Here is a 26,640-nt window from a genome sequence, read left to right on the forward strand (position 1 = left end):
CAGGCTGGTGTGGAGAAAGTAAATGAAGTGTTATTTACTCCTCCTCATAACGCAAGAACTAGGGGTCACCGAATGAAATTAATAGGCAACAGATTTAAAACCAATAAAAGGAAGTATTTTTTCCACACAATGCACAGTTAACCTGTGGACTCCTTGCCAGATGATGTTGTGAAGGCCAAGACTTTAATAGAGTTCAAAAAAGAACTAGATAAATTCATGGAGGATAGGTCCATCAATGGCTATTAGCCAGGATGGGCAGGGATGCTGTCCCTAACCTCTGTTTGCCAGAAGCTGGGAATGGGCGACAGGGGATGGATCACTTGATGATTACCTGTTCTGTTCATTCTCTCTGGGGCACCTAGCATTGGCCGCTGTCAGAAGACAGGATACTGGGCTAGATGGACCTTTGGTCTGACCCAGTATGGCCGTTCTTATGTTCACACCTGCCACCCAACAACACTGAGACTAAAGACCAGCCCACAGCACCCCTCAGTACCTTCTTACAAATGTGCAGACAATGCAAGTGTAACATTTACATGAGCTGGGCTTTTAATGTCTTGGGAAATATTATTTGTTCCGTCTGTGTGGGCTGGAATCCTTGGTAATTTTGGTTTGTTATTCATGGAAGACAAGTAGTGCAGGGGCGAGAGAGGCTGAGGGGAAAGCGTTGGCTTGCGAGCACTGGGGAGACTTGTGCTTTTGGATCTGGGTTTGGGTAGCCTCCATCTGCATTCGTGTACTTCATCCTATGGCTTATCCTCCTGTCCCTCCTCTTATTTGTAGCTCTATTCCAACCGCATTGAGCTACCTGTATATTTATTGGCTTTCAGGGGCATCACAAAGATCAGTGAGTTCATCCTTCCTGCGTCCCTTGTACTATCCCCATTCTATGGATGCAGAAACTGAGGCACAGAGAGACCCCAAAGATCACACAGCCAGTATGTGGCAGAGGCAGGAATACAACCCAGGTTTTCTGGGTCTCAGTCCAGTCCTTTAATCCTTCCTGTCCCCTACTCTTCTGAGCAGAGCCAGCCAGAATCTAGCCCTACATTTATTAGGATTCATTGTAGGATTGTGTTCTTTACCTTTCAATATTGAAGGCTCGGTTGGAGGATTAAATAAAAAGCATTTGTTCTTCAGGCTCACTATGGTATTCTTTATATTGATTAAAGTTCAGGGTTTGCTAAACCACACCCCTCCCCAAAATGGCACATTTCAATTAGCCAGCACTTTTTTTTTTTTTTTTTTAACCCACTTTAAGCCTCCAAATCCCTCAGACTCCTCTGGTCTTCTCGACTTTGTAGACTTGCTAGTGGAAAAATGCTGCGGTTCCTTGTGCACTAATCCAATTCTTTAAGTCTTCCTGTTGTACTTCATCTGGAAGATAGATATATCTAAAAATAATGCACAGAGGATAAAGGAGATGATCATGGGCCAGCTCCTCAGCTGGTGTAAATTGGCATAACTCCAGAGTGCAGCTATGTCGATGAATGCCAGCTGGGGCTCTGGCCTGAGGTTAGCACAAACTGTCTTTGAACTGTGTATGAATAAAGAACTCAGATTTGGTCGCATGTAAGGTGAGGTCTGATTCTGCTAGGTCTGAAGACATAGATTGTTGTCTAGATGGTGTTCGGGGGTCTCCTCTTTATTCTCTGTGTGGGTAGGAGAGAACAGGGCATCAGGGACACGTGCAAGGGGTAAAGGGTTCCTCTTTGTAGGCTCCGCTCATCCAATCTGGTTTTCTGGGGCGGTTCTTTGGGGAAAACAGGTCAGGGCAGTTTTTCAGCTCCACAAAGCTCCTTTTCTGTGTGGGCAAAGTGAGCCCGTGGGGATTGGCTGGCCAAGATGCTCTCGTGTCTTCCTCGAAAAGAACAAATTGTAAAATGCAGCTCTCGCAGGCCAAACAGCTCAAGGATTTTTCCACCAGGGGAAAATGTCTCGGCCAGGCCTGCCCGGTTAGGCTCTCGAGCCGTGTGGTCTGGCTGTCTCTGTGGGATTTTAGGAGAATGCTGACTCGAGCAGAAGTCATTAACGTACTTGGTGCTGAAAGTGGGCAGCTGCTCAGCTTGGGCCCTGTCTCGGTCTGTCTCCTCCTTTGCCCCCAGGAGGAGCACTGACCCACCCCTTCGCTGGAATAAAAAGAATTAAGCTGCTTTTTCTTGAACAAGAATTTCAGAAAGAGACCTTGAAATAAACAACAAAGAGAAATGAAATCAGGGTCCATTGGACTGTCCACTCTCTGGACAAGGAGATCTTTTGTATTCTGCTTGTTTACGTGCCTGGCACAATGGTGCCCTGATCCCTAATTGGGACCTTGTAGCTGCTACTGCAATACAAATTATTGTTTTATCACTGCCCTAAACTCCCTGTGCCTGCCTGCCTGCCTTCCACCAGCCTTTCAGCCTGCTAGCAACTCCCTTCCCCTCTAACTATATAGGGCAGTTAGTTAAACATCTTCATGATGCCTCCTCCAGCCTCCCTGCCCCCGAATCAAACGCTTATTGCATGCATATGAGCTGCTGATTTTTTAATTTTTTTGTTTGTTTTAATTACACCATCAACATCAAAAGTAGTGGAGAAACAGCTGAGCCGTTGTCTGGGGATTCATGATTTAACTGAGACAGACTTAGCAAATTATAATACCTAGCAAGTACGCTGTCGGATTGCAAATACAGGAGTGTGTGAATCCAACATGAGCGCCAGCTTCTATAACTTTAGGGCCTGCGGGGGAATGATTGACACTGCTGTGTAAAATGACACACACCCTTAGATTCTGGTCGCTGACACGTTTGCACATCTAAAGGGGAACATATGTATATGCTCCCTAGGACCAAACTCCGTATTTTTTCCATTGGCAGTGGCATCTATGTGACGGTTGAGGAGGGGAAAGTGAAAAACATAGTTACCTGACCAGTTATTCAGTGCTGTGCTAGGATATGGGGGAAGGGTATGTGTGAGAGAGAAATTTCCTCTTGACCCCTGTTGCAATTAGCTGATGCCCTGAAAGGTGATACTTGATTACCCCAATTTAGCAAGTAAAATGGTGCATTCTGCTTTTGATCCTAATCCATGCCACCATATGGTAATGTGGACACGAGAACAAATGGATATAAACTGGCCGTGGGGAAGTTTAGGCTTGAAATTAGACGAAGGTTTCTAACCGTCAGAGGGGTGAAATTTTGGAACAGCCTTCCGAGGGAAACGGTGGGGGCGAAAGACCTCTCTGGCTTCAAGATTAGGCTTGATAAGTTTATGGAGGGAATGGTTTGATGGGATAACGTGATTTTAGTCAATTAGGCATTAACGTGCCATCGCTGGTAAAATGAGGGTCCGGCTGTAGAATCTTGCCTGTATGCTCGGGGTTCTACTGATCGCCATATTTGGGGTCGGGAAGGAATTTTCCTCCAGGGTAGATTGGCAGAGGCCCTGGAGGTTTTTCGCCTTCCTCCGCAGCATAGGGCAGGGGTCGCAGGCTGGAGGATTCTGTTGTGGGTGGGTCAGCATTTGTGGCCTGCATCATACGGGAGGTCAGACTAGATGACCATATTGGTCCCTTCTGACCTTAAAGTCTATGAGTCTATTTAATGCTCTGACCTCCTGCAGTAGTGAATTCCATTGGCTTTGGCTAAGTTTTCCAGGCATCTGCATGCCCTGTTAATGAGGTGATTCTATCTCTGAGTGAGTAACCGTGTGTGTGTGTGTGGTGATTGTCTCTGAGTGAGTAACCGTGTATATGTGTGTGTGTCAGAAAGAGAGAGGTTGGGTGTAATGTATGGAGGACAGATGGGTGGGAGGTTGGAAGACTGAGATTAATGCAAACAGTGTGTAATTAATTGACTTCTTCTTTTTTTTTTTTTTTTTAAAGATTTGTTGTTGTTGTTTTAAAGCTTGGGATCTACCAAGGAGGAAAAACCCCAAATCCATAATGGAATGACTGTCAATTTTAAAATGGAAAATAATGCTTTGATAGCTTAGAATGATCTCTCTCTCTCTCTCTCTCTCTCTCTCTCTCTCTCTCATTTTTGCCATGACCGTGGAACATTAAACTGTAACTATCAGCTCATCATGGTGAGCCGTTGTCGCAGCCCTTCCTTGGCCCAGGGGGGAGTGGGGAGGAGGTAACCACCCCCTGATTTCCCTTTTTGGATTGTGACTCCAGTGACAGCAGGTAGAGCAGGGGCTATGCGCCAGAAACTCCCTGTTCTGCAGCCCTGTGGGTGAGGAAATGGGAGGAACCCGGGCTCTGCCTCCACCACTCACTGGCCAGAGTTAGCTGATCAGGAGCATACGAGAGAGCAAATTGCTCCCTGAGAAGGGGGTAAAGTAGCTTAGTGGAGGGTTTGGGTCCATTAAAATCCTTGCCTGGTGGGTAAAATGAAGAACAAGTTAAATAATTTGTTAAAATAACATTAAATATGGCATTTTGGTTTGCCTTCGTAGCAGATTTCTTAAAGCTGGCCTCAGCTCTTCTCTTCCAGGCTGTCTAAGTATGGTAATCGCCTGTCTCTTTTGGGGGTGGGGGAGGAGAGGGGTGTTAAAGTTCATGTTAGAAATTAACATGAATACTGGTGCAGAGAGCCAGGATATCCCTGTGGTTAGGGCACTAGCCTAGGAGGTCAGAGTTCAAATTCCTGCTCCACCACAGACTTCCTGTGTGACCTTGGGCAAGTCACTTAGTCTCTCTGTGGCTCAGTTCCCCATCTGTAAAGTGAGGATCATGGCATTACGCGGAATAAATACATTAAAGATTGTGAGGTCTTCAGGTGCTGTGGTGATCAGGGCCATATAAGTACCTTATAACAACAGCAAAGTGATAACTGGCAACATGTTAGATAAGGCGATTCGTTGCCCATGCTGTTGACAATGACCCTCATCCTGCTACTGTTGTTCATGCTGAGTAATACCTTATTCCACAAGTCCCCCTAAAATCAGTACCTACTGTCTACTACATTTACGTAAGTACCTACCACAGTGCGACCCCAGTCTCTCAGCTGGAGTTTCTAGGAGCTGCTGAAGTACAAAATCAAAGATTGGCTTGAGCCAGCCCTGGCCACAAGACTTTTTGCTGAGCACTGCAGAGAGAGGCAATGTCCCTTGTGAGATTTACTAACCAATTCTGACCACTTGATGCCAATGTTGTTCCCATTTTTCTTGTGCCCGAGCCACGTCCGTTCATTGGCTTCAGGCAAACTTTTTTCCTTTGGCCTTCACCGCAGTGGAAACCTGCAGCCTTTGATTTGGTAATGATTAGCTTCTATTTAGTAGCTGTCTAAGGACAGTTGATGCCTGGAAGCAAAACAGCCCCTTGCTAGCACAGGAAGAAGAAAGTTTGTGTGTTTAAATAAATAAGCTAGTTATAAATCTCTCATCTGAATGAGCCTTAACTGTTACCAACCCAGTGGAAAAAACTCGCTAGGCAGGTTGCACTGATCCTGTCTTCGTGAAGCTAGTTCAGTTCCCACCCGGCGATTGGCACCATTGGCAACCTCAGAGGCTTTAAAGATTTCAGTTCTTTCTCAGCACTCAAGGCAGGTCCAGCAAGGTCAGCCCTGATGCTCATGGCGTGAGCTCTGACCCCAGCTCTCTGGGATCTATCGCGCTCCAATCACCATAGTATAGATGTACCTGTTCTCTTCAGATCCTGCTAATAGATTTTAGTCCCCACAGCTGGCAATTGATTACATCTTACAAATAGATGACCCTTTCGTGTAAGGGGAGTAGAGCACTTTGGTACATCTTAAAGATGGTCCATCTATATGGATGCTGTATGTGTGTGAATAAAAACTCTTGCCGAGGGAGGTTTCAGTTCTCTTGATCTTGCTTTCTTTGATTCAGGGATATAGAAATAGCTGTGGCGCTGCCTGATCGTTAGGAAATGCATATTCATACATAGAGGCAAGGAGCATGAAGGTCCCCTCCCTGGGAGGGGTACTCTGTGTACAGGGTTCTAGAATGAGAGGACCAGGTTCACAGCAATCTACCCCAGCTGAAGGTCTGGAGAGATTTTTATCAGTGCTCCTGCTCCACTTGAATGTCTAGTGGTTAAATAAATGTAGGAGGCCAAGGGTCAGTTATTGTGTAATATGGGGTTACTTACTTGTGACCAAGGACTTTTAACCTCCCTATTTCCTGAAGAAACTAATTACTGTGTTGTCCAGATGATAAAGGAGTCAAATGGAGTAACTTACACACTGGAAGAGAGGGATACAGCAGGAAAAGCAACTTAAGAGGGTGTAGGAAGGACCGTTTTTAAAGTAGGACCACACACTTTATCTTCTGTCCCCTTGCAATGTGTGTTTTATCATGTACTGCATCCTTCCTTTGGGCTGGTACTTTGCAACAAACTTGGGTGGATTTTTTTTTTTACTGTTTTAAAAGTCTAAGTGTAACTGACATCAAAGGCCTGATCTATACATAGTTTTTATAACCAATGTAACGCTTTTCAGGTAGGGGGAGATTTTAATATGAATTATAATTAAAGCAGTACAAATGCCTCTAGTGTGGGGGCAGTTATACCTGTATAAAGGTGCTTCTCCTGAGATAGCTTATTCCTATACGTTTAGGGGAATAAGCTGTACAAGTATACAACAACTTTATACAGATATAACCATGTCCACACTAGATGGTAGCACTGTTTTAATGGTATCAGTTTCTAAACCAATATAGACCTAGTAGCACAAAAATGGTAGGTAGACAAGCTACAAGATTTTTGGAGGGCGGTTATCTCGAGATGAATCAGGTACATGAGTATACAAATGGGTAATTTTTGTGTAAGCGTCCGGAAAGGCTGCGGAACTCCTAGCAGCTGACTATGAATGAATTGGCTATCAGAAGTCCCCTTGTGCCACCTTCACATGACTAGCACCACGGCTAGCGGGAGTTGCTCTTAGTTTGGAGATTTTCTTTTGCTACTAATGCTCATTCTTTCTTTGAACATCCTCACGGGGACTGTAACTGGCATTAGGGGATCAGAACTAGACATTCAGAAAACAGAAATTTGTTGGCATGCACATAGAGGATGCTACCTTTGCCGCCTCTTCGCCCTGCTGTTCAGGACCCACAGAGAGCCAGACTATCGGCTTTCTCAGTCTTTTGTACCTCTGGATTCCACCAAGGACCAAAAGTAGAAAATCCAACATACTCTCAGAGATGTTGTGCACATGGTGTTTGCAGCAGAAATAGCTCAAAACCTTGTGACAGAACCTGTTCTCCTAAGGTATCCCAGCCGGGGTGGCAGACACAAGAGGGCTGGTAAGAAGCCACACATGGGAGACTTACCCCAAATAAATCTTCAACGTTAAGAGATTCACCCCAAAGGCCTTGACTAAATAGTGTATAGTATGTCATCTGGCATTCACCCAATAGGTCTTGATTCAATGCCCATTCAGGTCAGTGGAAAAGACTCCCATTGATTTCAATCTGCATTAGATCAGGCCCTTAGCTCTGAAACAGCTGGGAAGGTGGCAGGAGGCCAGTGGCATCAGGTTTGGTGCATCTCCATTTGGGATATTGATGACCTCTTTCTGCTCTCCCTCCTGCAGACAGTTACTTTTGTTGACTCCTGAACCATCCTGGCCTACACTCCTGTATGGGAGTTTATTATAAGTGTGTATTACACCAGATTAGTCATTTTCTGTTTAAAACAACTGGTGACCAGGCCACTCTTATTTCCAAGACTTTTGTTAGGAGCTGTGCCAAAGGAACATTCATGTTCATCAACTCAGGTTTCTATAGCCAAGAGTGTGGTTGTATGGCTAAGGAACTGGACTGAGATTCTTGACTCTGCCACAGACCTGCTTTGTGACCTTTGGGAAGTCATTTAATCTCACCATTTGTAAAATGGGTGGTAATGCTTTCCCTCCCAAGGGTCCTGAGGATAAATATGTTTGTGTGGGGCTCACGTACTGTGTCAATGAAGGCCATATGAGTATCTGGATTATTTGTATCACTATGTATGGGATCTCAAGAGTTAAGAGGGGGATTTCAGTGTCTATGGTCCATGCAGTCGTTGGCACCTTTGCTGAGAGATTTAACAGAGGAGGTGGTTTATCTTTGACGTGGACATTCATCCATTAGAGACAGAGAGCACTCCTTCTCCTGGTTCCTCTGAACCCCTTTTTTCATTGGTCACCAAAAGCCTTCCAGTGTTCACTTAATGACTTTCAGTCCTATTCTGATGTAATAAAACACTTACAGGGTGAAGACCATTTTTTACTTGGTTTCTAATGGCAGTCCAGGGTCGCTTAGCATTTTGATAGCTTGTATAAGTATGGGGATATTTTTAGTCGTTGCAAGGGAAGAGAACATGTTGCATTTAATCTAACTTGGTAACTGTCATGGAGAGGGTTAGATCATACAGATGTTTCAACTTCAGTGATTTAAACTGTGTACACAGAGCAGATTTAGATTTGCAGAGCACCTGCCTGTTGCACTAAATGCTATTTTATGCATTACAAGTACAAAAATGAAGATAATCCCCCAACTGTAATACTGATAGCCCAACCCAGGTATCTCAAAAACCAATCAGCCACAAGGAGTTTGTACAGCGCAAGGGGGTCCTGGTCCATGACTAACGCTCTTGGGTGGTGCAAGAATACAAATAATAAAGGAGTAGCCAATAATAATTGATAACCATCCACTTACCCCCTTATCAACAGCCCAAGGAGAAAGGACTGGTCTTGGAGCATGACTTGAAGGTTCATAAATCCTGTCTCTGGCAGAGCTAGGCCAGGAAGCCTGCTACAGAGACAAGGACCCTTTATGGAAAATGCCCTGCCAGCAGCTTCTTTGAGAGCTCAAGCGCTTCAGTCACAGCCATGGTAGTGCTGTGTGGTGAGAGATACTAGGATGTTGTGTTTTTCTGCAGAGACTGTCACTCAAACCACAGCTTCTTGGTTGTCTTCCTCCAGCCCAATCTGTTGGCTCCTGGAAGAGGCTTCATAACTGTACTAACTCACTCCAATTTCAGGTACTCCAGCTTCTGCTCTTCCCCACAAGCACACTGGATAGAAGGGCTGGTGTCAGAATTCTGTCTTACCCAATAGTGTACTAAGGAAACTTATTTGGGACAGAAGGGGTTAATTACACTTGGGTGGGATTCTCTCTTCCTTTCCCCCCAAAAATGCTGTGGGACTCACTCATCCACACAGTACCTGGTGAGTTCTCCAGGTCTTGTCCTGTATCCCACCCCCTGTGTCTCTCCATATTCAAGCTGAACTTTGCACATGGCGAAGACAGCTGCAATATCCCATAGATCTGAAAAGAGACAGAGAGGAGATGGAGAAAGAACTTGCTACACCATCAGCTGCCTCTTGTCAGCCTCAGCTGGTGCCTGGCGTGTGTGGATATAGATATAGATATATAAATAAAATATACATTTAAAAAAAAACTAAATGCCAGCTTCAGTGGAGGTCTCATCATTTTACCAAAGGTGGTTTGCAACTAATTGCATCTCTTTATCTTTTATGAAACAAGAAGTTTATGAAACAAATCTCCTACAGTTGGGGAGATTTGTCTACAAGCCTTAAGATTGTGGCCCCAGTGTGCCAGGTGCTGCATATACACGTAGTAAGAGATGGTCCCTGCCCTGAAAAGCTTATGATCCAAATAGAGGAACAGGAAGTAATGTTATCCTCATTTTAAAGATTGGAAACTGAGGCACAGGGAGATTAACTGGTTTGTTGAAGTTTGTGGCAGAGCTCGGAATAGAGACAGTTCTTCTGAGTCCAAGGTCTGTGCATAAACTGTCCTTCCTCTTGCTAGTTCCCATGGTTAGTTCATGTATCTCCCTTACTGTGGTTGAGTTCAGTCACAGATCAGACCAAACCCTTTTAACCTGTGGCATTTCTCTTCTACTTTCCCTCTCTTAGTTGGTGACAAGGTGCCAGCCGATATCCGGATCATTGAGATCAGATCCACGACGTTACGGGTTGATCAGTCGATTCTCACAGGTACGGGCAGTGGTGGGGGGTTGTGCTGTTACTCTGAGCATGGCGGTCTTGCACCGAACGACTGCTACTGGAACGAGTCCTGGGTGGGGGTCGAGGTGGGTTGTGTTGGGCTTGGTGCTCTAAGAACCTTCACACCCACAGTGAAATTTGTATCAAATGTTTTGTGTTCTGAAAAATCTAGGTTCTCCTCTTAACGTTTTCATTTTCACACCTGTCTGGTGAATCTGTGGTGGCCAGCCTCTCTCTAACACTTTCCAAAGGGGTCACCCAACTAATCCAGATACTTGGCAAACCAATCTGTACCATGTCCCTGTGAGGCTGATTGGTTAGCACTATTATCAGCCCTTTTTACAGATCAAACAATTTAAGACCAGGGATTAAGGGTGGGGTTTTCAAATGCGTTCAGCATTGGCCTGACTGCTCCACTGAAGTGAGTGAGCATTTTCAGTGGGAGCAGAGTTGTGGTGAGATTTTCAAAATTGCTTGGTTTAGGACTACGTGACTTGCCCAGAAAGGGAATCAGTGGCAGAGTTGGGATTAAAACTCAGGAGATTCTGGCTCCATGTCTCATGCTCAGACCACTGGACCACAGCTAAGTCTCGGCAGGAAGTGCCCAAAATCTTGAATGCGTGTGAGATTTTGTTAAGAATCAAGCCTCCTCTTAATGATGGCTACACATTTTACTGCAGAACAGGGTATGTGGCTGTCTTACACAGGTACTGAACTGTGGCTTGAAAGCAAATGTTGCTTGATTCATGTCTATCTTGTTGTGTAGCAATTAAAGAGTTAATCATTTCAGATGTGTGATATTTGCTAGAATCGGATGTTGTCATTGAGGGGAGGGGAATTTTTTCTTAAATATGAATTAAAGAAGTGTTTGAAATATTAGATATTCGCTTTAAACATTATATCACTGCTATCACGGGGAAATGGTAAGTATCCTTTCTTTTCTATTTAGATCAGGGGTTCTCAAACTGGGGGTCGGGACCCCTCAGGGGGTGGCGAGGTTATTACATGGGGGGTCACGGGCTGCCACCCTCCACTACAAACCCCGCTTTGCCTCCAGCATTTATAATGGTGTTAAATATATTTTTAAAATGTTTTTAGTGTATAAGGGGGGTCGCACTCAGAGGCTTGCTGTGTGAAAGGGGTCACCAGTACAAAAGTCTGAGAACCCCTGATTTAGATGAACCATTAGTCTAAACTCCAAATCTCCTTTTGACATGATTTTAAAAATTCATGAGCTTGGGATACGGCAAAAGGGAAGGGAAAATAATTGCAGAAATTAAATCTACAGGGACACCAGCACAGTCTCCCCGAGACGTGGTTTTGTGCTAATTGAACTTTCTCCTGCAAGGTGACAGGAGATGCAGCGGAGGAACAAAATTATTTTTGTGCTCAGAGCGCAAAATAAAGACCTTCAGGAGAAGCACTCTTGATACTTTCATTACGTTCCACAAGGTATTCCATCTCCTCTTGAGGCCGTTGATTAGTTTTTGTGGCTTTGAGTTGTCCTTGAATAAGTGGAACTGTTGCCTCTGATTTTAATTCTTGTGTCCTGAGGAGAGGGGCTTTTCTTCAAATCTTGGAACTGGCTGTTGTAAGCTTCCCGGAGCAGGGAACCATCTTTTGTCTAAGTTTGTACTGTGCCTAGCACAATGGGGTCCTGGTTCGTGACTAGGGTTTCTAAGCACTACTGCAATGCAAATAATTAGTAATAGTAATGTAGCCAGTCTCCATGCCAATGCATGACTGTTCCTTACAAGATGCAAAAGAAGGTTTTTGGACTAAAGAGGATTTAATTTTAGAAGCCTTTGTTTTTTCAGGATATCGTCAAAATAGAAAAGCAGCTAGTATAATCTTCACTGTCACCCTTAGGAGTAATGTTTTCCTGCTGTCGCGAAGCACCCCACAATTTAGGATTAGTTTTTGAGCCCTTTAGACCCATCCCAACTAAGCCCGTGCACAAAATACTAATCCTTGTTCCATTTGACTATCTCCTCACACAATTAATGCCAAGAAGCAACTTGGCTGAGATTCACCAGAACAATGCTTGGTCTCTGGTGACAGTTTCTCTGTAGAAGTCTTCACTGGTTAGTTGGTGGCAGTTAAAACCTGTCTGGAACCCGGAAAAACTTTTCTCTGTGTTTGTACCTTGACTAGCCCAGTGGGTCCGGGGCCTCCAGATCCAACTACAATACAAACCACAGTAATTCAGACAGCAGTGTTATCATCTCTGGAGTATGAGGAGGGCAGCAATTGGTGGGTGAGACCAGGGACTTGAATTTGCCAACTTGTATCAGGCCGTCCAGATGCCTAAATATGGAGTTAGGTGCCAAACTTTACATTTTCTGGCTCAAAATGTTGGCCTAACCCTGTTAAGCCATGCTGTTAGCTAAGCGGCTTTTTGGCTCTGGTAATTTTCACTTGAGTTTAAGCTAGTTATTTTCCTATAACTCTTTTCTCTCCATAGTGAACAGATGAATGGACCAGCTGTAACATCTCATTGATGAATGTCCAAACAAAATGACCTAGTGCCAAAGATCTATTTTCAAGGCTATGTATTGTCACCAACAGAAGCTTCCAATCCACCCTAATAGAGGCCTTTGCTGGAATTGGATCTGTGTTGAGAATCTCAGTAGGAAACCCTGTAAATGGTTTTTCTCCCTCCTTTTGTCTCTACAGGTGAATCTGTGTCTGTGATTAAACACACTGACCCGATCCCTGACCCCAGGGCTGTCAATCAGGACAAGAAGAACATGCTTTTCTCTGTAAGTTTTTTCATATCCGTCGCCACCTCTCTTGGCTCTTGTAGAAACAGCCACAGGGTAAAGAACCTCATAGGCAGGTATCAAAGTGTATAAGTTTTTGAGCAGTACATTGTAATAAAGGATAATTACTGTTCACTGAAGGACACAATTTAAGGTGGTATTTTTCCTAAGTGCTCAGTGCTATTGTTAAAGTCAGTGGGAACAGAGTTAGGCCAATGCTGAATGCTTTTAAAAAAATCCCACCCTTAACAGTTTACATGTTGTCAAAAGTTGGCCAGTCATCTACTCACTGGACAGGAACATCTGAGTCTTGGTTGTGCTGCAATGTAAAGTCCTTACAAAGGAATAACTGGATGACATAACAGCATTACAACCCATGCGACTAGTGAAACGATATTCCACAAAAAGCTTATTCACTGGGGCAGTTCTCACTTTACTGTTTGTGGCAGAGATTTTCAAAGAGGGCAGCCTAAGGGAGTTTGGTGCCCATTGAGTTTTGGCATCTAACTCCCTTATACTTAGAGCCCTACCAAATTCACAGCCATGAAAAATGTGTCACGGACTGTGAAGTCTGATCTCTCTCCATGAAATCTGGTCTTTTGTGTGCTTTTACCCTATGCTATACAGATTTCACAGGGGAGACCAGTATTTCTCAAACTGGGGGTCCTGACCCAAAAGGGGGTTGCAAGGTTATTTAGGGAGTATTGCCACCCTTACTTCTGCGCTGCTTTCAGAGCTGGGCGGCCGGAGAGCGGCGGCTGTTGGCTGGGCGCCTAGCTAGAGGTGGGTGGCCGGAGAGTGGCAGCTGCTGACCAAGGTTCAAGCTCTGAAGACAGCAGAACGGAAGTAAGGGTGGTAATACCATACTATGTCATCCTTACTTCTGCACTGCTGCTGACAGCGACTTTGCCTTCAGAGCTGGGCTCCTGGCCAGCAGCCACCATTCTCCAGCCACCCTGCTCTGAAGGCATCGCCAGCAGCAGCGCAGAAGTAAGGGTAGCAGTACTGTATCTCCCCTCCCCCCCCCCTACAATAACCTGGTGACCCCCCGACAACTCCTTTTTGAGTTAGGACCCATACAATTACAACACTGTGAAATTTCAGATTTAAATAGATGACATCATGAAATTTATGATTTTTAAAATTCTATGACCGTGAAATTTACCTAACTGGACCGTGAATTTGGTAGAGCCCTACTTATACTCCTTTAAAATCTCAGCCTTTGTGTTTATGGTTTTCTTCTGAAATCATGGACTAGAGGTGTAGCAGGCATTCATGCTTAAACATGCAGAACTTGAAACTTGTGAGGTGCAAAGAACTCTCAAACAGCAAAACTAGAGATGGACTCAGGTTGCAAAATTTGTATCTGGAATTTGAATGCTCCAAAATTCAAAGGCATTTGCAACATGGAGTTTTGCTTCATCTTATAAAGATTAGGGGTTATTTAAAACAATTTAACATTTTGCCAGTTTTGGAGGAGTTTATATATGAGGTTTTGTTACCGACTTTTGAACCTGAAGCAGGAAGCAAGTAGCTCATTGTGTAGGGAGAGAATGTAGCCTGCCAATTATAGTACAGGATAAGGCGTCAGGACTCCTGGGTTCTTTCCTGAAACCTGTCACTGACTCAAGGTCCAATTTCTCTTACCCTTTCTGAACAAAACTGGTCAAAGTAATTTGTGAAGCAAGACTGTTATACCTTAAAATCCATTAGAGAGAGGTGTGGGGAGGGAAAGGGGGCAGTTCTTTCATTTAGCAGTTTCTACTGGACCAAGCATCTTCAACTTTTCTATGCTCCTTAGGAATAAAGGGTATGCATTGCATCTGGAGATGCTTCTAACTCAAAAAAAGCCCCAAACCACACAAATCTTAAAGACCACAGAAGACTCAGTAGCTACTCATAGGTCTGGAGAAACCCCTGTTTAGGTTTGGTGGGATATCACCAAAAGTAGAAAGGCCTGTCAAGAGGTCACAGGAAACAGGAATTATTGGGTCCAGGCTGGAGAGAAATTGAACAGTAACTCAGTGACAGGTCTCAGGAAAGAACCCAGGAGTCCTGACTCCAAATCCTGTATTCTAATTGGCAAGCCATCTGCTCTCCCTACGCAGTGAGCTACCCATTTGCTGCTTTAAGCTCAAAGATCTAATATTTGTATATTCTGTACATACAAATGACTTCTTTTCCAGGGTACCAATATTGCGGCTGGTAAGGCTGTTGGCGTCGTCATTGCTACCGGGGTATACACAGAAATTGGGAAGATCAGGAATCAGATGGTTGCAACTGAGCCAGAGAAGACCCCATTGCAACAAAAGCTGGATGAGTTCAGCCAGCAACTCTCCAAGGTCATTTCTGTGGTCTGCATAGCTGTCTGGGTCATCAATATCAGCCACTTCAGTGACCCGGTCCACGGTGGCTCTTGGTTTCGTGGGGCTATCTACTATTTCAAGATTGCGGTGGCCTTGGCAGTAGCTGCCATCCCTGAGGGTCTCCCTGCTGTCATCACCACTTGTCTGGCATTGGGCACGCGCCGTATGGCCAAGAAGAATGCTATTGTGAGGAGCCTTCCTTCAGTGGAAACGCTGGGCTGCACCTCTGTCATCTGCTCTGACAAGACCGGCACCCTCACCACCAACCAGATGTCTGTCTGCAGGGTGAGTTCTTGAGCTATGCAAATGTGTAAACACCATGTTGCTTTCCCATAAGGTGTGCAGGGTCTTGAGGCTAATGCACGGGGTTGGGAGATTGAGTTTTATCCCAAGGCTGCAGAGCTAGGAATAAGTCACTTTCCTGCTGTGCCTCAGTTTACCCATCAGTGTAGTAGGGATAACAACATTTACCTTCCCCACAGACATATTGCAAGGCTAAAACATTGTCTCTTCTGGCAGAAACTTTGCTAATTTGAAGGAGAGCATGAAAAAGCTTTGCATTATTGCAAACCTGTATAAACATGACCTTCCTTTCCTCCCTATTGGTGGTGAAAATCAGTTTATTATTATTTTTGCATGGCTCTAGGCTGCAGTTATATAGCTCGCTCTTGCTCCTTGCGAACAAATGAGACACCTGTTTAAAGGTGTGGCTTTTCAGAGGTTATTTTAAGGACTCTTCTATCTTGGTGCTTTCCTCTGTGGTGGGGATCTGCTTGAAATGAGAGCTCCTGGAAGCGCATGTATTTAGTCTGTTCTCTCCCATGCTTGTTTAACCAAGCTGGTAAGAGATGAGAAACTTAAAAGCTGAACTTCTATCAGAAGTCAAAACTGGGATCAGTTTAACTCCCTGGTTTTAATACATAAGAAGGGATCACCCTGAGAAATCCAGGGGTCAAGATAAGATTAATGCAACCTGGTTAATCTGTGCTTTTTTTTTTTTTAAATCCATGTTTTGTTGTTGTTGGAAAGTTTTGGTCAGCAATCCCATACAGCTGAGTTTGGAATCTAAATATACTATAAACACATATTACTGGGTAAATGCCAGGGGCACCACGGCTGAGGAATGCATCAATTTTATCTGCTATAAAAGAGTGTTATTTTCTGGGGATCATCTTCCATTCCCCTGCCCTGTGGGGCTTGGCTATATTTGGATTGACAAGAATAGAATAGGACGGGAAAGATGGGATAATCCAAGCACTCCTCAGTTTCCCTATTAATCCTCATGACTAAGAAAAGATTTTTCTTGGTACTGGCACTCAGATTTTATAGGAAAACCTTGGAAAACAACATTTCACCAGAGGGGAAAAATAAACTTGCCCAGCATCTCTCCCCCAAACCTCCCAGCTTTTATACTTTGTTAGAACAGTCCAAAGTAGACAACATGTTGTAGCATGGCCATGTACGCTGTGAGCACTGACTGGTTAACTAGACATTATTAATACTGGGAAAGTCTGAGATTTCTGCTCTATATATTATTTAAAATGAGACAGCACTGGAGCCATTTAAAAAAAAGTGTCATTTCCATGTCTTGCTTAGAAAGGATGGACCGACGGACACACACAATATCTTCCTATTATCCCTTCTGCAAAGCAGATATGTTGGAAGACCAGTGATTCTTCCCATCCCCTTCTACAGGCAGCCAGCTAAAGTAACATTTGTGTGACATTCTGCCTCAGGAGTACGTCTGGCAGGCTGTTCCTGTTCTGTAGCGGTTCTTCTAGTTTCCTTAGTGATATGGCAGAGTAAGTGGCCCATGTTCATCTGCATAATGAATGCGTGGGAGTCTAAAGGCATTAAATGCCAAGTTGATGGTTCTGCGGACAGATATGGAAGCATCTCTTGCTGATCAACCTGCTAACATATAGAGCAGGCGAGACTTTTATCTTTCCAAGAACCTGTTCACACAAGGACAGCATTAAGGTTGCTTTCCCAGCTGGTTTCTTTACCAGGCAAGACCACTGATTTCTTTAAGTCTTTCCCTTTTTATTTTCGGACTCCCAAGATGAGCTGTGCAAATTGCAGTTCATTAAGGCTGCAGGGTTGCAAGCAGACTCCTTTATCTGGTTTTGGTCCATGTGCACGCAAACATCCTGTGTTTGTACAAACCACAAATTCAAAGCCACTCTCCACCAAAGCCACTCAGGTGTGTTTCTGGCTCTGGGTAAGAAGGTGCCTGATTCACTACATTCAAGTGTGTTCAGATCCGGGATATCGATTCAAGCCCATCTCTGAATCAGCGCCATGGGGACTTCTCTTGGCTTCCACCTAAAATCATAATTTGGTTCAGATGATGATGATTGATATAGTGCAGGGGTGGCCAAGCTTACTGACCCTCCGAGGCACATAAGATAATCTTCAGAAGTTCAAGAGCTGTAAGACATGCATACTCTGCCCCGCAGGGTGGTGCCTACCCAGGCGCGGGGCTTCTGCCCAGAAGCCCCTAGCTCCACCACCCCACCGCAGGGCAGAAGCCTGAGCTCCCCCCACCTCCAGTCTGGTAGCTGCACTTTAACTATAAAAGAGCCCATGTGGCTCATGAGCCGTGGTTTGGCCACCCCTGGTATAGTGGTAGCACCTAAAAACTTCATCCAGGTTGGGTCCCCAGTGTGCTAGGTACTGTACAAACATATATAGTAAATGTCAGTCATCTGCTCCTACTGAAGTCAATGCAAGAGTCGGATTGATTTTAATTTTACAGGATCAAACCATAAAAGGCAAGACAGAACAGGGGTGTGAAACAAACAAGCCAAAGTGTGTGTGCGTCAGCACTGGGGGGACAACGATGACACAGAGCAGCAATAACAACAATATTTAATATCTGCAATAATCACGGTTCTCTCGAAACTCAGCCCAAACTCTCAGCAAACCTAGCTTGAGTTTATAACGTAAAATCAGTTGCCATATTAAGTCACTCCTTTTTCAGTATCAATTTAATCAGTCAGCAGAAGCGGGGATCTCTTGGATAACATTATTCCAGGCCCAGTCAGCTTGAGGAGAGACAGAAATTTTGTGTTAATGTTTAACCTTCGGGAGTTCCCTGGTTAAATAAGGTGACTGCTTAATGGAAGGAATATGGATATTGTTCACAGATTTGCAGACTGTTAAAAAGGCAAATATTTACGCTGGGTGGTCATGACTGCTATTGAGCACTTACTTATCTTGTAGGTGTTCACTTCATTAAACAGACCGGCTCTGTCTTGAGAGGGGACTGTATAAAGCCTGTCAATATCCTGGACAAAGGTTAGGCATTCATTTGAGGTTAGCTGGGGCATGCAGCCTTTTATTAGGAAGATTTGGGGACCTGGTGTCTTCTGTAATGGTCCAAAGAAAGCTGTTGTCCAAAGGACTCTTTCAGACCTGTTTCAAGAGGTTTTACACATAGGAGAGCTCCTTTGCTAACAGAGACCTATGGCAAGAAACTGCATCCCTGTTTGCAACTCCTTCCAAGTCTGAAGGCTCTCTGCTTTTTCCCATCTCCCCCGGTTTTGCTTAACTCCTTCACTTGGGGCTGGATGGGGAAAAACTTTTGATTTGTTGTTTGGATTCCCCCCCCCCCCCCTTTATAGCTTTCAAATTCAAAAAGTCTGAAATCCAACCAGCACTCTCTGGGCAAAAATGGAGAAAAAAATTGTCTTAACATTTTTGTTTAAAAATTCAGATTTTGGCAAAACCTTAAAACAAACGAACAAACCAATGATGATATTCAACGCTTCTGTCATGTAACTCCCTGACTTTTCTTCCCCGTTGTGTTACTGCACAAATGATTTATTTGCCCACCTTCTGAACACCTTCCTGGTAGAAACCTTTCCTGGATTCTCCATGAAATACAGCTGACCAAACTTTGCAAATTTTCTCCAGTTGAATCCCACCATTCATGATACTACATGTCTACCTGAAATTCTTATTCCTTTTTTACTCAGCCCTTACTTGGGGGAAACAAAACTTCTTACTAATGCCAGTGCATAATTAAGGACTTCAGTATTTGGACCTTGATCCATCAAAGCACTTAAGCATGTGCCTAACTAAAAGTGTGTGAAATGGCTTGAAGCATGTGCATAATTTAAATCACATGTTTAATGGTATGCACTTTAATGAGAGCCGAATGCTCAGTAGAGCTTTGCAACCAGCATGACACTGGTCCTCCTTCATGACATGAATTATATGCATTATACCAGCTTCCGATCTTTATTACTCTCTTATTCTTTCACCACCAAGCTTTCTCTGCCATTGTTTGGTATGATAATTCCAGAACCAGGTGGTCATGGTAGCCTTGGCGAGTTCACAGATCCGTTGCCTACTTTCAGTTTCATTCTTGAGAGTCTAGATCAGGGGTCGGCAACCTTTCAGAAGTGGTGTGCCGAGTCTTCATTTATTCACTCTAATTTAAGGTTTCGTGTGCCAGTCATACATTTTAATGTTTTTAGAAGGTCTCTTTCTATAAGTCTATAATATATAACTAAACTATTGTTGTATGTAAAGTAAATAAGGTTTTTAAAATGTTTAAGAAGCTTCATTTAAAATTAAATTAAAATGCAGAGGCCCCTGGACCGGTGGCCAGGACCCGGGCAGTGTGAGTGCCACTGAAAATCAGCTTGCGTGCCGCCTTTGGCACGCGTGCCATAGGTTGCCTACCCCTGGTCTAGATAATTGCTGAGAGTGTCTCTCTTCTCAGCTTGATACGTGCTGCTGTGGGTGTTTGTTTAAATGTTTACATAATCCCATAGGTTGTGCTCAGCACTGAGTAGCATATGGAGCTGCCTCACCTCTAAGTTTTGTCTTCATATGTTCTTTTGCTGTAGAGTGGTTCTCAACCAGGGGCCCGGGGTCCCCTTGGGGGGCTGCGAGCAGGTTTCAGGGGATCCGCCAAGCAGGGCCAGTGTTAGACTTGCTGGGGCCCAGGGCAGAAAGCCGAAGCCCCACTGCATGGGGCTGAAGTCTGGGGCCCTGAGCCCCATCGCCCAAGGCTGAAGCCAAACATAGCTTTGTGGGGGCCCCTGTGGCATGGAGCTCCAGGCAATTGCCCTGCTTGCTACCCCCTAATGCCGGCTCTGGCTTTTATATGCAGAAAACCAGTTGTGGTGGCACAGGTGGGCTGTGGAGTTTTTATAGCATGTTGGCCGGAAGGGGGACTCAGAAAGAAAAAGGTTGAGAACCCCTGCTGTAGAGAGTTAGGGTACAACACCATGTTAGATTCAGAGGTTTTAAGGTCATAAGGGACAAATATAATCCATGTGACCTGCATAATAAAGGCCACAGAAGTTCCCTAAGTGATTTGAGCATCTTCAACAGAAGTTATGTAATCTCCAAATAGACCCGTTCAATCTCCCTGTTCCTTGTTCTGAAGCAATGTAATTGGAGCTAGATAATTCATATTCATCCCCGCTCTCTACCCAGAGACTGAGCTAAAAGCTTTCTTGTGATCAGCAAAACACGGATCGTAGTTAATTAACTTCCCTCTGTTTTTTTTTCTGTTCAGATCCAATCCTTGAGATTATTGTCATTTATTTCTGTCCCATAACTTCCTCTAGATAACCTCACTTTTCCCTTAATGATAATTAATGAATGACATGCAGCAACCCCAGCTAGCTTTGCTGGCCTGAATTTCTAGCTTTCCGTTCAAGTCTTGGTAGTTGATTTTTACCAACCTCTTATAATCCCTAATTCACCTTTGACAATCCGTCTCTTTAGGAACTGTAGCATAACCTTCGAGCCCTCATTCAGCACAGCACTTCAGGATGTGTGCAAGTCCCTCTCTAATCAGCAAAGCACTTAGTAGGTGCTGAAATACCATTGACTTCACTTCACTGAGGCCTATTTGTAGTACAGTAGCACCTAGAGGCTGTATTCAAGAGCAGAGTCCCATTGTGATAGGCACTGTGCAAATGCATATAAAAAAGCAGACCCTGCCTCCCCCCCCCCCCCCCCCAAAAAAAGTTTACAATCTAAATAGACAAGTCAGACAGTGGGTGGGAGGGTTAATAGGCACAGAGGGGGGGAGTGACTTTTCCAGAGTCACACATCGGGTCACTGGTAGAGCTGCGAATAACACCCAAGGTCTTGTGACTCCGAGTCCAGTGTCCAATCCCCCTAGGCCTGCATGAGGGAAGCCTGCACTGTTCTATGCACAGAGGACTCAGCCTTCCAATCAGTCAGCCCTGGAACTTTTTATAAGCATGACGCTCGCTAAATGAAAGGAACGAGACAAAAAAATTCTGCCAGGATGAGTAGGGTCCTTATATGGAATACAGCTAAACCTCCCTTCTTCTTCCCCCATGAGCTGATCAACAGAATGGCTGGCATTCCCGACTTTCCCTGTTGTATAATAAATCAATTGGTGGGGGGTATGCACAGTAAGTGCTTATCGATGCTCCCTAGCCCACTATGGTCAAAGCAGTCTGAATACTAGCTCTAGTCCAAGTTTGCATTGAAACCAGACCTTGGAGGGAATAATTTTAGAAAATTCCCACTGTCTGTCTGGGTTATTGTCTCTCCTGTATGGCTGCTTTGACAGGGGAGATGATCTGGGAGGAAGCCATTATGTAATTATGTTAACTGCAAGCATTATTTAGCATAGGGGGAGGGGGAGAGAAATGTTTTACCTCTGTCCTCGCAGATTGCTTCCTTTTTATAGAAGAAGATTGCAGGATCTGTGTAATAAGTTAATAACTCTGAATTAAGCTCATCATGGAGCCTTTGAACAACAGTTATTGAAATTGACATTCAGCTCAAATTATAGTCTCTTAAAACTTGGCATATGGCACCCTTTTATGCTCCATTACTTAATACACCAGCAGGCCCAGACGCAGAGGATGACATTTGGAAGTTATGATCTGATGGGCACATTTGGAAAGATAAGTACATGCCTCGTAACCCGTTGAAACAACATTGGATGAGCTGAACTTCCTGAGGGGACAAAGAATGTGTTCTTATTTTAAAACCGACTGCCTGGCTCGTCCCTTCTAAATAAGGGCAATTGGCACTGGGCTAGGCAAGCAGAATGCTGTTACAGGACCTGATCCTGTTGAGATGCTGAGTGTCCTTCCAGCTTTTAATATCGGTGGGCGCCGAGAGAGCTCAACAGCTTGTTGTAGGTGCTCTGAACTTGGCTGGACCAGTCCCATAACTCTGCCATTGCTGTGCTGATGGCCAGTTGTCAGCTTTCCTAGTGAGGGGGAGACATTGTGGAGAGCTCCATGTGGACTTTTACCTAGATTGTGCACTGTGAATGCAGGAAGGGGAGAAGGGTGACTCTTAAACAGCTGAGTAAGAGATAGGCGCAGTGGATGTGAATCACCCATTGGATAGAGGAGACGGGTGAATTTGTGTTTCTGTGGCAATCTGTTCTGCAAGCTGACTTCAGATCACTCCCAGGTTGTCTCTCCTTTAAATATCCTGGTTTTGGGGTCTTTTGAATGAGTTGTTTCAGCAGTTCTGATGGATTCTGGCTAACATGCAAACACTTACATGAGTATCCTGGAAAATACTGTAGGCAAAAGAGCTTCCCTAGAGTCATGTGGTTTTTGCTTGAATGCCCCTTTGTTAAGGCCAATCTACAGGACACTGCAGTTTGATTCAGCAGCTTCTATCTAAAACAAACACAAGCTGCTTTTCGTTAGATTCTCTTGCTCAGGGGTTCCGCCTCCTCCCCTTTTGGATCTATAGGACCTATGACCATTTTTCCAGGTTGCCAGTTTGAATCCAGCCCAAGTTGGTAGTGACAAAGGGACTGGACAGACGCTTGGAGACCTTGATCAGCTTCCCAATAAATGTGAAAATGAAAGTATAAATAGATGACTAGTAGCTGATAGGAGTGTTTTAAATCATAGCAGTTTATTACATTATGGTACTTTTCACTTTTTTACCGCATGTATCCATCTGAAGATCTAAAAGCAGTGTAAAAGTTCTTATCTGTATTTTGCAGATGGGCAAACTGGGGTAGAGAAAGTTACCTCAATAAATAAATCTCAGTAACAGAACTGGGATGCAAACCCAGGTCTCCTGACTCTTAGTCCTATGACCCTAAGTTCATCCTTACTCCTATGGCATCACAGACACTTGTCCACAGTTTGGGATCCCAGGAAGGTGTGAATAGTTTTTGTATTAATCCCAATTGTTTTTTCTTCTTGCAAAGTAAACATTTATCATTAGGAACCTTGTCACCGTTATTGATGAGCCCCTGACATCCCATACCACTGTCCCATTTCGGCAGCATTTTTATGGATTTCTTTTCATGTAGGGTAGAAAATATTCATGTTTAAATTAAAAAACCCCAAAACTAACTTTCCTCATCTTGCCTCTCTCCTCTCAAATGAGCCTGCAGCAAAAGTGCCCAGCATTACTTAGAGGTAAGTATTTTTATGATCCAGTTGCTTTCCTAAAAGTTTCTAGATTAGTGCTGTTACCCCAAGGGAAGAAATGAGATTTGAGCTGCAGAAGGACCAGTATGCTTACATGTGTGGGTGGCAAGTTCCTAGGTGGTTGTTTTGTTTTTTTTAGATCTCTAATATTACATTTTTGACACAAATATGGCTTTAAAAGGGTTAAACGCAGAGGTGCGCTTTGGAGCGAGAACTTGATCTGGGGCCAACTGAGTTTCCTCCTTTGTGTGACACAGGAGTTAGTATGCACCCTCCAGCCTTATAAGGTAAACAGTGCAGCAGTTTATATAGAAGATTTGTTTGGCTGGCTCAGCTCCAGCAGCTTTTCACAGAAAGTGCCATTTAAACTGCTGGTGCAGAGAAGTTTGGGTTTTATACTTTTTTTTTTTTTAATGAAATGTTACCTATCCTGTTTATGGATTAACCTACAGCTATTTCCTCTTCACTATTTACAGTTACTGCAAACATACCCCTCTATTCCTTCAGGAAATACGCCATAATGTAATAGCGAAAACCTGCTAATACCTTTCAGATCCCACAATCAAAATCCCCCCCCCCCTTTCCACCAACCCATCTTGACTTAATGCCATTGTATTAGTCACTGAGCCCATTCTAGGGTAGGAAATTTAATGTAGCGCTTGGTTGCCATGGGTTACAGAACACCATTTTTAAATAGGTTTAGATTAGAAAAATAAAGAGGTGGTGACCAATTAAAAAAAATTTGACCGACTTAGTGTTGTGAAAGTGTTAATTGTTCCACAACCTAGCGTGTTTGAGAAAGAAGACCCCATACCAAGCAGGGAGCGAGAACTGGGTAGGAGGTTGGGGGTAGTTGCATGCTCCAGTTTGCAGACCAATAGCAAGTGCATCTGATGTGAACGTATACAGGCCCTAATATGGGTTCAGTACATGGCACTCGGCTTTCAGAAGAGACCAGTAATTTTTGGTGCCTGTTTTGGGGGAGGGTACTCAACTTGAAGCACCTTAAAAAGGGGCCTGAGTTTCAGGAGAAGCTGAGCATCTACCCTCCAACAATCAGAGTTTAAGATGGGCACCAAAAGCTTGAGGCATCCAGAATCAATCGTCACATTTGAAAATTTCAGACATACATGCATACGTCTTGCCCTAAGTTCCTATAGCTACTCTGTTTATCTGCCTAGGCATTTATATAGCTCTCCTCACTGTCGTGTTTGAGCACTTACCACCTTAGATATAACTGACCAGGCAGTGTTCTTGTGCTATTCTGTATACGGCTCTGTTTGAGTTTTGCCAGTCGTAGGACACACAAGTCAATCAGCCCTCTTAGCAAAGTCCTTATTGCACTGGTTCTTGAATACCATGCTAGGAGAGGCGGGCTACCTTCTGACTCGAGGAAGGACTAAAAAAAAATTCTGCAGAGGAGCAGACTTGGCTCTTTCACAATCTCCTGGTCAATGGTTCTCTCAGATATCCTTCAGTGGTGCTGAGATACCATGATGATGGTCTGAGAAGAAGAACCAGAACAGATTCATAAGAACATAAGAATGGCCACACTGGGTTAGACCAAAGGTCCATTTAACCCAGTATCTTGTCTTCTGACAGTGGCCAATGCCAGGTGCCCCAGAGGGAATGAACAGAACAGGTAATCATCAAGTGATCCATCCTGTGTTGCCCATTCGCAGCTTCTAGCAAACTGAGGCTAGGGACACCATCCCAGCCCATCCTGGCTAATAGCCATTGATGGACCTATCCTTCATGAACGTATCTAGTTCTTTTTTGAACCCTGTTTTACTCTTGGCCTTCACAACATCCATTAGCAAAGAGTTCCACAGGTTGACTGTATTGTGTGAAGAAATACTTCCTTTTGTTTGTTTTAAACCTGTTGCTTATTAATTTCATTTGGTGACCTCTAGTTCTTGTGTTATGAGAAGGAGTAAATAACACTTCCTTATTTACTTTCTCCACACCAGTCATTATTTTATAGACCTCTATCATATCCTCCCTTAGTCATCTCTTTTCCAAGCTGAAAAGTCCCAGTCTTATTAATCTCTCCTCATATGGAAGCAGTTCCATACCCCATATCATTTTTGTTACCCTTTTCTGTACCTTTTCCAATTCCAATATTTTTTTTTTTTTTTGAGATGGGGTGACCACATCTGGGTGTGTTTTCTCTCTCTCTCTCTCTCTCTCTCTCTCTGTATGTGTGTGTGTGTGTGTGTATGTATATGTATATATGTGTGTATGTGTGTGTGTATGTATGTGTATATGTGTGTATGTATGTATATATATATATATAAAAATAGAGAGAGAGACACACAATATTATATTTTCTATCTTATTATCTATTCCTTTCCTAATGATTCCCAACATTCCCGCCGCACATTGAGTGGATGTTTTCAGAGAACTATCCACAATGACTCCAAGATCTTTCTTGAGTGGTAACAGCTAATTTAGACCCCATCGTTTTATACGTATAGTTGGAATTATGCATTCCTTTGCATTTATCAACATAGAATTTCATCTGCCGTTTTGTTGCTCAGTCACCCAGTTTTGTGAGATCCCTTTGTAACTCTTTGCAGTCTGCTTTGGACTTTACTATCTTCAGTAGTTTTGTATCATCTGCACATTTTTCCACCTCACTGTTTCAGATCATTTATGAATATGTTGAGCAGTATTGGTCCCAGTAGAGACCCCAGGGGGACACACTATTTACCCCTCTCCATTCTGAAAACTGAGCGTTTATTTTTACCCTTTGTTTCCTATCTTTTAACCAGTTACTGATCCATGAGAGGACCTTCCCTCTTATCCCAGGACACCTTACTTTGCTTAGGAGCCTTTGGTGAGGGATCTTGTCAAAGGCTTTCTGAAAATCTAAGTACACTATATCCACTGGATCCCCCTTGTCCATATTGACTCTTCCCCAACAAATCGTGTTCATCTATGTGTTTGATAATTCTGTTCTTTACTATAATTTCAACCAATTTGCCCGTTACTGAATTTAGGTTTACCGACCTGTAATTGCTGGGATTGCCTCTGGAGCCTTTTTTAAAAATTGGTGTCACATTAGCTATCCTCAAGTCATCTGGTACAGAAGCTGATTTAAATAATAGGTTACATACTACAGTTAGTAGTTCTG

At 43.9% G+C, this 26,640-nt stretch overlaps 1 protein-coding gene across 2 annotated transcripts in view; it reads left to right on the forward strand.

Moving 5' to 3' along the window:
* ATP2A3 (ATPase sarcoplasmic/endoplasmic reticulum Ca2+ transporting 3) overlaps positions 1 to 26,640 on the forward strand; it is a 135,548-nt gene that overhangs the window by 60,813 nt on the left and 48,095 nt on the right. For both annotated transcript variants that reach the window (XM_065418464.1, XM_065418463.1), the window contains exons 6-8: positions 9,870 to 9,950; positions 12,636 to 12,721; positions 14,908 to 15,372. In XM_065418464.1, the coding sequence (XP_065274536.1) occupies positions 9,870 to 9,950; positions 12,636 to 12,721; positions 14,908 to 15,372 (632 nt within the window). The remainder of the gene's footprint in view (positions 1 to 9,869; positions 9,951 to 12,635; positions 12,722 to 14,907; positions 15,373 to 26,640) is intronic.

The sequence above is a fragment of the Emys orbicularis genome, chromosome 17 (assembly GCF_028017835.1).
Source record: "Emys orbicularis isolate rEmyOrb1 chromosome 17, rEmyOrb1.hap1, whole genome shotgun sequence".
Taxonomy (NCBI): Eukaryota; Metazoa; Chordata; order Testudines; family Emydidae; genus Emys; species Emys orbicularis.